This window comes from Larimichthys crocea, chromosome XVII (genome assembly GCF_000972845.2).
Source record: "Larimichthys crocea isolate SSNF chromosome XVII, L_crocea_2.0, whole genome shotgun sequence".
Taxonomy (NCBI): domain Eukaryota; kingdom Metazoa; phylum Chordata; class Actinopteri; family Sciaenidae; genus Larimichthys; species Larimichthys crocea.
The window spans coordinates 7,120,506-7,132,816 of NC_040027.1; the positions used below are offsets into that span (position 1 = coordinate 7,120,506).

A 12,311-nucleotide genomic window follows, 5' to 3' on the forward strand; every position below is an offset into this window, starting at 1 on the left:
GTCGTAGTAATAGTAGTGACAGTCATAGTAGTCATAGTAACAGTCGTAGTAAAAACAAAGATAATCACTACCAGCTGTGTGTGTGTGTGTGTGTGTGTGTGTGTGTGTGTGTCGACCAGCACGTAGCTGAACCTCAGGGTCAAGGTCTAACACACACACACACACACAGTATGCTGCTTTACACACTGTCATCCATCAACACACACACTTAAAAATCTGTCACACACACTTCCCTAACCAAGACAAACAACCTCCACAGTGGAATGTGTGTGTGTGTGTGTGTGTGTGCGTGTGATAAAACCACAGCCTCGATCTGTCTGACCACCAGGTCACCCCAAATGTGTGTGTATGTACAGTACAACGTGTGTGTGTGTGTGTGTGTGTGTGTGTCTCACCGTTCTCTGGCTGCTCCTTGATATCTGATTCGCTGGCCTGGTTAGGGCTTTCTGATTGGCCGGTTTCTGGAGGGAAAAACAGAAAAACAGCGATGAGGATGAGTCAACACCACACACACACACACACACACACACACACACACACACACACACACACACACGCGCGCACACACACACACACACACACACACTCGCGCGCGGCAAGCAGTATCTCTCTCCTGATTGAACGGTTAGTTTACATGACTATACACTGAAGATGAAACTTGTTTTCCCATGAGTCCTTGAAGGCATCATCAGCCAGATTTGGAATACCTGGATGAACATGAACACCTGAACATGAACCTCCCTTCACCTGAACACCTGAACATGAACCTCCCTTCACCTGAACACCTGAACATGAACCTCCCCTCACCTGAACACCTGAACATACTACTCACACAGTCACATCTCCACCTGTGATGTCACCGACCGACACGCTCCACGTCTGTTTAAGTTACTGCAACAAACACGTGAATGTACCTCCACCTGTACCTGACAGCCTCAGAGCAGAGCTGTCACATTTTTTAAATTTGTGCTGCACCTGTCAGACCTGTGTGTCACTGCTGATTAAATAAAGGTTATTATTATTGAAAAACATGTTGGTGTGATTAACAGAAAACACTTGTTGTTGTTGTTGTTTGTCATCATGATGGAGTTATTTCAGCATCCTGTTGATCCGTTTATTCAAATCTGAATAATCTGTCACGACGCTCACACGAGGCAGCGACCAGACCAGGGTCTGCTCAGAGCTGAAGGGTGCTCATCAGGACAAACTGTCGTCTTAAAACTACAGACCGACTACAGACCGACTACAGACCGACTACAGACAGACTACAGACCGACTACAGACAGACTACAGACAGACTACAGACCGACTACAGACTGTGAAGGCCCCCCCTCTCTCTCTCCCCCTCTGTCTCCCCCCCTCTGTTTTCCCAGCATGCTCTCTGCTCGGATGCAGCTCGCTCCTGCGAGTGATTTAGCGTCTTCAGGATCATCGATCGGCCGCGCTGCAGATAAAATGCTCGGGGAGTGGAAGAAATATTACCCATCATCCCCCTGGAGCCGGCTGCAGGGGCCATGACTCAGGACCGGACGGAGACGGATGGAGTCGGGTCAGGTTGGGTTCTGTTAGGACGTCCACCACAGGGAAACTTTTTTAATTATGACGACCACACGTAATTATCAAACAGCAAATGAAGAAACGAAGCTGAGCAGAGAAGAGCAAAACCAGAACCAGAAGCAGGACCTGACCCTGGAACAGAACCAGAACCAGGACCAGAAACAGGACCTGACCCTGGAACAGAACCAGAACCAGTACCAGGACCAGAAGCAGGACCTGACCCTGGACCAGAACCAGAACCAGGACCAGAACCAGGACCTGACCCTGGACCAGAACCAGGACCAGAAGCAGGACCTGACCCTGGACCAGAACCAGGACCAGCACCAGGAAGAGCAATGTTTCAGTATAATTTAAACAGGACGTTTTGTCTCATTAATATTAATGAGCCTTTCTTCTGATTGGTTGAGCCCAGTCCAGGTGTTGTGACATCACAGCGTCACAACATTTAAAGAGTTTCTGTGATTGGCTGAATCAACAGGAAGTGTAACGAGCGCTTCCTCTGAATGTTTCTGACATTTTGTTTCTTTCTTTGTGTTTGAACTGGTGAGACGTGTTCGACTCAAACGTTCACACACACACACACACACACACACACACACACACACACAGTGCAGCCTTGTTTTGTTGCTCACTGTGTGTGTGTGTGTGTGTGTGTGTGTGTGTGTGTGTGTTTGCTTCAGCAGCTTAAAACAAAGAGCATCAGCCTGAAACCATGGCAACCGGAGGGTGGTGAGCAGGGGGGCTGCTGATGGGTGTGTGTTGGAGGGCACTTTCACACACTACCCCCCTACCCCATCACCCCCCTCCCACCCCTTCATTCAGCCGTCACCCCCCACCCCCTCGTCCAGGTTAATTAAATATGCTAATGAGGCGTGGGAGCAGATCGGACCGTCTGCATCCACCCCCCACTGAGGGGGAGGGGAGCTGTACACACTGTGACACACACACTGTGACACACACACTGTGACACACACACTGGGAGCAACAAGCAATACACACAAACTTCAAATTAAAAGTTTAAAAAAGAGTTGCTTTTATTTTGAAAGTCATCCTCTTCCTTCCTGCTATCTTCATTACAGGCATCAAAATAAAAGTCGAGTTCTTGCCACTCATGCTTTTATTCTGAAGTGTGTCACTGCTCCTCTCTCCTTTTATCGTTCACTTCTTTCTTTCCTCCATCACAGACTTCAAAAATAAAAGCTCAGTAACACACAAGTTGGTGCTATCCATGCTTTTATTTTGAAAAGTGCTTTAAATTAAGCTCTTTTCGCCTTGTTCACTTCCTGTTATATTCTATTTCTTTTTTTCTTTTGCTGTGTCTCTTACAAGTTCAAAATAAAAGCCCATGTTTTGAAATATGCTTTTATTTTTTAAAGGTGTTGTGAACTGAACTCTTCTCTCCTTTCCTGTTTCCTGTCACTCTCCCTCTTTCTCTCTTTTCCTCTCTGTCGCTGAAAGCCTTCAAAATAAAAATAAGCAGAAATAATAACCTCTGCTAGTCTGTGCTTTTATTCTTAAAGTCTCAGACTTCAAAATAAAAGCCTTCATTTAGAAACAAAAGCTCAACAAGTTTTTCCTCCTCGTCTCTCTCTCTCCTCTTCCTCTGTTCATCGAAACACTGAGTGAAGCCGAGCGTGGAAATAAACAAAACAAAACAACACACACACACACACACACACACATTAGAGCACTTAGAAAACAATGAGAGAGAGAGGGTAGAGGTCTCTCTCTCTCTGTGGGAAAGTCAAACTCTGTGGCCTCAGAGGTCGCTCGCTCAGCTCTGCTCTCTCTCTGTCTGACATGAACCGCCTCTTTTCTAGGAAGAGGGGAGGGAGGGAGAGGGGAGGGAGAGAGGGGAGAGAGGGGAGAGAGAGAGGGGAGGGAGGGAGGGACGAGCTACTGGATGATTCCCAGAATGTCAGAGGGAGAGAGGGAGGAATTGTGGAGCTGGCGACTCACATCAGTTCTCTCTCTCTCTGACCTTTGACCCTTGCTCCTTCGCTCTTCTATCTTCACTCCTTCCTCCCTCTCTCTCTCCCCTTCCCGTCGTTCATCTCCTCTTCTTCTCTCTTCCCCCTTTTTCTTCTAAAACCATGCAAAACAAATATTTAACACGAAGAGAGGACACCAAGAACTCCAGACCACCTTAAAAAAGCTCCAAACCACCTTAAGAAAACTGAAGACCACCAAAAGGAAACTGCAGCCCACTTTAAAATTACTCCAGTCCACCTTAAAATTACTCCAGACCACCTTAAAATTACTCCAGACCACCAAAAGGAAACTGCAGTCCACTTTAAAATTACACCAGACCACCTTAAAATTACTCCAGACCACCTTAAAATGACTCCAGACCACCAAAAGGAAACTGCAGTCCACCTTAAAATGACTCCAGACCACCTTAAAACCTGTTTATTTATCATTAGGAGGTGTTGTACTGAAGGTACAAATACAACAGCAGAAATACTTTGTTAGGAGTCGGAGCCTGAATGTGAAATGTACGTATGAGCAGCAAGACATACTTGAAGTACTCAAGTAAAAGTACTTGTTATGCAGAATGTCCGTTTATAATTTAATTCTGATTATTGACCAATAAATAATTTATAATTTATTGATGAATGACTTTAACACTGCAGCTCATTAATGTTCATCAAGAGTGTTTAACTTTAACTCTGATTGGTCCATCACACAGGAAGCACCAAAAACTGCAGTTCCTCTTGTCGTCCCCTTGAGACCAGAAGTCCCCACGTCCAAATGTCCAACTTCAGAAATAAACACGTTTACAGTCTGGTACAAAAAACTGTTTTCAGAAACCCGTGGGGGACGTCCCTATGTCCAGGTTTTAGACAGTCTGCGGGGACGTCACAGAGACTACGTCCAGGTTTTAGACAGTCTGCGGGGACGTCACGGAGACTACGTCCAGGTTTTAGACAGTCTGCGGGGACAGTCTGTCTCTCTCTCTCTCTGGTCGAGTCACACTGGCGTTGTGTCTTGGCAGAAACAGAAAGTGTTTTGGCCGATGTCTGTTTTTTTTCTTCTGTTTGGCTGAGAGGCCGAGTGTTGACTGGGGCGAGAGACATGCCAATGATACAGAGAGAGAGAGAGTTCATTTCAGACCCCCTGTACGGAGACGAGATGTTTTTTACTGGAAGGTTTTTGGACGGGGAGTTTCCCGCCCGCCCGGGGCCCTGTGCAGGAAAGAAAATCAAACACACCCAGCGCTCGTATCGATCTGAGCAGCGGCGCTCTGATCGAGCTTTTAATGAAATGAGGAGACGTTTGAATTCATTTTTATAAAGGCCACAAATCACACACACACACACACACACACACACACACACACACACGCACGCACGCACGCACAGAATGATTGACAGCTGCTCCTTTATATAAATCTGACTTATTAATGTTTCATGATGTTGTTCATACACACAGTTATTAAGGAGAAGCTCTGATCTTTATTTCTATTAAAACTTAGACGATCAAAACAATTAAACGGATCCAAATATTATTTAAAACACGTTTTTTATGTTTGTGTGAAAATAAAAATATTCTATGATCATTAAATTATGTGAAATATGTTTCGGTGTGAGCGAAGACAAAAACATCAGGTATGATGATGAAGATAACCATGATATTTAAAAAATAAATGATTAATATAATGTTAATAAAACAGGTAATATAATATCATATTAGTAACACAGTGATATAAATTATCTCATGAATCATTTCTGTTTCTTTCCACTCTGTCATTTTGGTTTTTTTCTGGTTTCAAACTCATTGTGAGTTTGAAAAAAAAAAAAAAATTCAGCAAAAGATAAAATAAATTTAAAAAATTATTTTTTTGACTTTCAAATTTTATGTAAATATGCGACATCGTGTTTCTGATATCATGACAGTCATTTTATTTTGTTTCTCATAACATGAATCTGATATTTAATTATTATTATAAATTCATTCAGTCTCCGTTATGACTGACGTGTTTAGTCTCTTTTATTTTTCATGCTTCATATTGTGTAATAACGTTTATATAACGTTCATATAACGTTCTGACATCAGTTCTCGTGGCTGCTGACGTCTGTTCAACAAATTCAAATCATGTTTAAATTATTAATCATTTCATCCTTCATCAGTCCTGAAACATTCACACTGCACTCCACAGAAACATTCTGACAACATTTGGAAAACGTTTAGAAAACCAGATGAAGTGATGATGAGGAGGAGGAGGTGCGTTTGTTTTGTGTTTCCAGGCAGCACTGGAAGATCAAGACCCGACTTGGCATCTTGAACCCTGGCACGGCAGCACGGCCGGGTCTGCGAGCCAAACACACACACACACTCTCACACACACAAACACACACACACACACACACACACACTTTCACACACTTTCACACACACACACACACACACACAAACACACACACACACACACACTCTCACACACACAAACACACACTTTCACACACACACTCTCACACACACAAACACACGCACACAAAATATTTTTCTTCATGTTAAAATGATTTTTACATTTCGACACCCCGGGCCTCCATTTTGATGCCGCCCACCGGACGCCATTTTGTGGAAAACTCGCCACACGACCCCGACACACACACACACACACACACACACGCACACACATACACACACTCGACGTTTAGGACGGATCAAGCCAACACTCTGGATGTGTGTGTTATTTTTGTTCCATTAATTATAAAATAAAAGTGCACAGGCAGACGAGGCAGACGAGGCTTTGTGTCGGCGAGACGCCGCTGCCAACACGCCGCCGTTTACAACACCAGCCTCTCTCTCTCTCTCTCTTCTTTCTATTTGTAGTTTATGTCTCTCGCCCTCCGACGGTGTTTAAAAAAAGAGAGAAAGAAAGAGAGAGAGAATCCCGTTAGCCGTCTCCATTGTTGGACGCCCAACCAGCCGCCGCTGCCAAGGAGACGCTGCCAACTGCAACACACACACATAAATACACACACACACACACACACACAAACACACACACACACACACACACACATTTCTTCACATTTTCAATCACAAACACACTTTTAACATTTTCTGTCACACACACTGACACTCGCCCCATGCCCTGGCCTGTGTGCATGTGTGTGTGTGTGTGTGCATGTGTGTGTGTGTGTGTGCATGTGTGTGCATGTGTGTGTATGTGTGTGTGGTGTGGTTGCCCTCTCTCTCTCTCTCTCTCTCTCTCTCTCTCTCTCCAGCCTGGCAGCCATCTTAAAGCGTTGGCAACCATTTTGAAGCTTCTGTCTGTTTTCTTTGAGCGGCTGCCATTCACCACCTTCTGCCAGAACAAAAGAGGGCCAACACCATTACCACACACACACACACACACACACACACACACACACACACAACAAGAACTCCAAAACCCTCCAAAACCCTTCCAGGAACCTTCCAAACCTGTTCAATGTGCAGCGTCTGGAAAGCAGCCAGAGAAATATCAATGTGTTTGACCTCTGACCTCCGCGGCTGATTAGCATGGGCTAACAGGATGAAACATTGATTTGTGTTTTCTTCTTCTTCAGAGACCAAATGTTCGACGCTCCTCGTCATCGACAGACAAACAAACCAACAGTTCTTCATCGTGGCTGCTCAGCAACACACTGACGAACAAACGAGGACGTTCACGACGGAAACACAAACGATAAAATAATAAAATGCAAGTTTGGACAAAACAAGACCCAACGTTTGTCTCCGTCTTCTCCCGCTCTGTGAACATCAGGTCATTCATGAGACGAGCAGGAGGTGGCGCCAATTCTCCAGTCAGAAAACCAGAAGAAGAGACAGGAAACAGCTGATCAGTCATGTGACCTCAAACAAAGTGGAAACACGACGGAGTCTCCGAGCACGAAGAACTGAAGACAGACTTCAAACATCTGCTGATGTTTACTCTGGAGATCAGACTCCATCAGACTCCATCAGACTCCATCAGACTCCATCAGACCTCCAACACACAACCATCAGACTCCATCAGACCTCCAACACACAACCATCAGACTCCATCAGACTCCATCAGACCTCCAACACACAACCATCAGACTCCATCAGACTCCATCAGACCTCCAACACACAACCACCAGCCTCCATCAGACTCCATGAGTTTGTCATTATCAGAAGGTTTCTGTTCTTAACGAGCACTGAACACCAATTAACAAGTAAAAACTACAAACTGACTCATTCCCACAATGCCTTGCAGCTCCATCAGAGGTGACACTGTAAATATTGAAATATGATAAACAATCAGTGAAATTATTTTATGAGCTCAAAGTTTATTGATCTGAAAAATAAACCTCTCTTATTGTTGTTACACGTGTGTGTGTGTGTGGTCAGTGTGTGTGTATGTGTGTGTGTGTATGTGTGTGTGTGTGTATGTGGTCAGTGTGTGTGTGTGTATGTGGTCAGTGTGTGTGTGTGTGTGTGTGTATGTGTGTGTGTGGTCTGTGTGTGTGGTCAGTGTGTGTGTGTGTGTATGTGTGTGTGGTCAGTGTGTGTGTGTGTGTGTATGTGTGTGTGGTCAGTGTGTGTGTGTATGTGTGTGTGGTCAGTGTGTGTGTGTGTATGTGGTTACATCTGGACTTTGGTCAAATTGGAATCGTGTGTGTTTTTTGGGGGCGGAGTCACATTGATGAATTGCTGTATTGATCGGTGCTCTGCCTCACTTACCATAATTATAGCTCTCTAATGGATGATAGTACACACACACACACACACACACACACACACACACACACACAGTCAATATCACGGACTGAAGAAGATCAGTTTCCCTCTTATCATAATTCTTATTTCGTTTCCTCTTCCTCCTTCCTCACTTCCTTTCTTTCATTACCTTCTTCCTCTCCTCTCGATCCCGTTCCTTTGTTCCTTCCTTCCTCTCTACAGATCGTCCTCCAACTTTTTCCCTCACTTCCTTTGTTCTCACTCTCCTCCCTTCACTCCTCTATCCCTGCTTTCTTCCTCCCTTCATTCCACACTTCCTCTACATTCTTCCTCTTCTCTTGATTCAGTTTCTTTGTTCCGTCCTTCCTTTCTTCAGTTCATCCTCCATCTTATTTCCTTGCACCCTCCCTCCTTCTCCACTTCCTCTCTTCCTTCTTCTGTCCTTTGCTCTCTATTTTGATTCTTCCTTCATCACTACACTTTTTTATTCCTTCCTCTGTCCCTCCCTCCATTCCTTCCTTCCTTCCTTCCTTCCATTCTTTCTTCCTTTCTTTCTTCCTTTCTTCCTCTTGATTATTGAGTTCTTAAATCAACAAAAACAAAAAAACAATCTTCCAATCAAAGCAAACTCAGCTGACAAACATCCAATCAGAGTTCAGTCCTGTCTGACCGCCGTCCAATCAGGCTTCAGTCCTGACCTCGTTATCAGACAGGACGAATGAAAAGAGGAAGAGGAGGTGAAACGAGGAAGAGGAGGTGAAACGAGGAAGAGGAGGTGAGGATGGAGAGATGGATGGAGGAGGAACTCTGCGTCTGATTGGCTGCTTTCTTTGTTTTGGAAACTTCATCATTTTCTCCCCCATCCTCTTCCTCCCCCCTTTTTTCTCTCTCTGGCTGAGCGGGAACGGATGTCTGGCTCCGATAAAACACACACACACACACACACACACACACACACACACACACACACACACACACTCTGCAGTACTTTATCTGTAGTGATTTCACCATAATCTGCTATAGGCTCTACTGCCATTAATCACAGTGTGTGTGTGTGTGTGTGTGTGTGTGTGTGTGTGTGTAGAGTTTGTCCATCTTTCAACTGTATGGATTACCCAGACTGCAGCAGAAAAAGAGAGTGAGCAGAAAGTACAGAGGAAGAGCATTTCACACACACACACACACACAGACACACACACACACACACACACACACACACACACACACACACACACACACACGCCAGTTGACGTGGTGACGGTCAGAGTGAAAACAAACAAACAAACAAAGACTTCTCTTAAAGTGACAGAACGCAATGAATATGTCACATCAGGGGGTCAAACATGCGGCTCACGGGCCAGAACCGGACCACGAGACGGTCCAATCCATCAGAGAAGCTGAGCTGTTATAAATCTACTATCGACTGTAACGTTTTCAGAACGTACTACTAACACTCACAACAATGATGACGTGGTCCGGACCTGTTCATGACTGACATAGTACATTTATTTGAGTTTGTCAGAGACTGTCTCAGAGACTGTCTCAGAGACTGTCTCAGAGACTGAGACGCTGACGGAGGAAGCTAAGAAGAGAAAAGGAGAGAGTGAGCGAGCAAGAAGCCGCCGGACAAGAGTAAATGTGGGACTGACTTTTAGTGGTTGGTGAGAGCTTGGTGAAATAAAAGGCTGAAAGACAGACGCCGAGCTGGGCTGACTGCTGCTGGACTGGTCAGTGAGATCAGCTGCTGTAGGTTCTGGTTCTGGTTCTGGGCTGACTGCTGTTGGACTGGTCAGTGATATCAGCTGCTGCTGGGACCTGGCTGATGATTTTAGTTTTTGTCAGGTTTTGATCAGACGTCTGAACAAATCGTCTTTATTACATAATCCTGATCATGTTTGAACTCCGACACGTTCAGGCTGCTGTGGAGAAAGAAGCTTTCTTATGGAGATTAAAGTGGAGGTGTGTGTGTCAGAGGGGGAGTCGGGGGAGTCGGGGGAGTCGGGGTTCCCAAACATTTCCTCATGTTACAAAACCCTCTGCCGGCCCACAATGCATCACTACACACTGCAGAAACAACAGCACTGCCTGGAGAGAGGCAGAGCGGAGGGGAGGAGGGGGAGGAGGGGGAGGAGGGGGTCCAGACAGAGGGAGGCAGAGGTCAAGCTGTCTGTGAGGAGGTGGAGGAGGGGGGAGGAGGTGACCCGGGGCTCTTCACTGCCTGAATAGAAGCTCCCGCGGGGCTCTCAGTGTTTGGACGTTCGCTTTTGTCCGACATACTTGTTCCTCTTTTCTGCTTCTATGGACGTAATCTGCTCCACACTTCTCCTCCGGACAGCAAGAGGTGGAGGAGGTGGAGGGAGGAAGGGTAGAGGTATGTCAGACAGGATTAGAAGAGAAAGAGGAAAAGAAGAAGAAAAGAGGGGAGGAGAGAAAGAGGAGAGAAAGGTACTGAGAAACAAGTGGAAGGAGTCGAGGAGGAGGAGAGGATTAAAAACAGGAAACAGGAGGAGGAGAGAGAAGAGAAGAGGGAGAGGAGAGGGTGATGAGGAGCCATGAGGTCCATAAAGGTTCTTTAATTCATTTAATTAACTTATATTTCTGATTATTGATGAGCTACAACACAAAGATCAAAGATCAGACTTTGATTTAAAAAGAGCTCGTTCCTCTGATCATGTTTCACACACACACACACACACACACACACACACACACACACACACACACACACACACACACTTCATCGAGCCTGGATTCATCCGCGGCTGAAAATAGTCCCAAAAAAAAAAAACGCATCATTTCCTGTTTGTTTGGAAACGACAGTGTTTTTATTCACGTCAGAAGGAGCCAATGAGAACTCAGAATAATTCATCAGATTTGATGCTCCGACACGTTTTGAGGCGTTTTTTTTGCTGCAGAACTCCCAGCATGCTCAGCTGCAGCGGCAGACAGGGGTCACTCGCTGACGAATACATTTCCTGCTTTTATGTTTTCCTCTGGAAACAGGAAGCGAGCAGGAAAAAGCTTTTGATACCTGACTGGGTTTTTCTCTGCGCTCCCCGATGCACCAGAAAAAACTCAATTAAGACAAATCTGTCCTCCCTGACACCGTCTCCACCCCACCACCACCACCCTCCCATCATGCCTCAGTGTTTAAACCCTCAGCAGCTCCGTGTCTCTGCGGCCTGCAGCCTCGGGCCGGCCGGGCCTCCACAGAACCGCACAAACAAAGAAACAGAGCGAGCAGAGGAACCGGCGGCGTCTCTGTGGTTTTCATTTGGCATTGTTACTCTGACGCGCTGAGAGGCAAAAAAATGCAAGAAAAAATCTAAAAACTCTCTCACACACATCACCCCCACCATGCTCCCTCCTCCTCCTCCTCCTCCTCCTCCACTGCTGCAAACAAACAAGACGAGCAATCGCATTCGGGCGCCAAAGCGTGGAACCACATCAAACACAGATGCTAATCCTTTCTGGATGCAGCGCGTCCTCTTTACTATTAATAGTTGTGGAGGAGGAAAGAACATTACGCTTTAATTTATTTATTGTGTCGACGTATTAAAGACGGCTCCACGCCGAGGCCCCTCGCTAAATCACAAACAATATGAATCCTGCTTGGTTTACTGAGAACCTGTTTCTGAAGCACGCCGCGGCTCCGCCAATGATCAGAGCGAGAGAGGGGCATGCTGGGAGCTCTGAACCAGCTGATCCATGGTAGGAAACTACACTTACCACAATGCATTGCTTTCTACCTGACGACTAACTAACAAACCTGAACGCTGAAAACATTTTAGTCTGTTAGCTGCTGTTAGCTGCTGTTAGCTCAGTCTGTTAGCTGCTGTTAGCTCAGTCTGTTAGCTCAGTCTGTTAGCTGCTGTTAGCTGCTGTTAGCTCAGTCTGGTAGCTGCTGTCAGCTCAGTCTGTTAGCTGCTGTTAGCTCAGTCTGTTAGCTGCTGTTAGCTCAGTCTGTTAGCTGCTGTTAGCTGCTGTTAGCTCAGTCTGTTAGCTCAGTCTGTTAGCTGCTGTTAGCTCAGTCTGTTAGCTGCTGTTAGCTGCTGTTAGCT

General features: G+C 45.7%; 1 protein-coding gene across 5 annotated transcripts in view; it reads right to left on the reverse strand.

Annotated features, from left to right (window-relative positions):
• Positions 1-12,311, reverse strand: part of nfia (nuclear factor I/A) — a 168,292-nt gene that overhangs the window by 26,664 nt on the left and 129,317 nt on the right. For all 5 annotated transcript variants that reach the window (XM_027290451.1, XM_027290452.1, XM_027290453.1 and 2 more), the window contains one exon: positions 396-461. In XM_027290451.1, the coding sequence (XP_027146252.1) occupies positions 396-461 (66 nt within the window). The remainder of the gene's footprint in view (positions 1-395; positions 462-12,311) is intronic.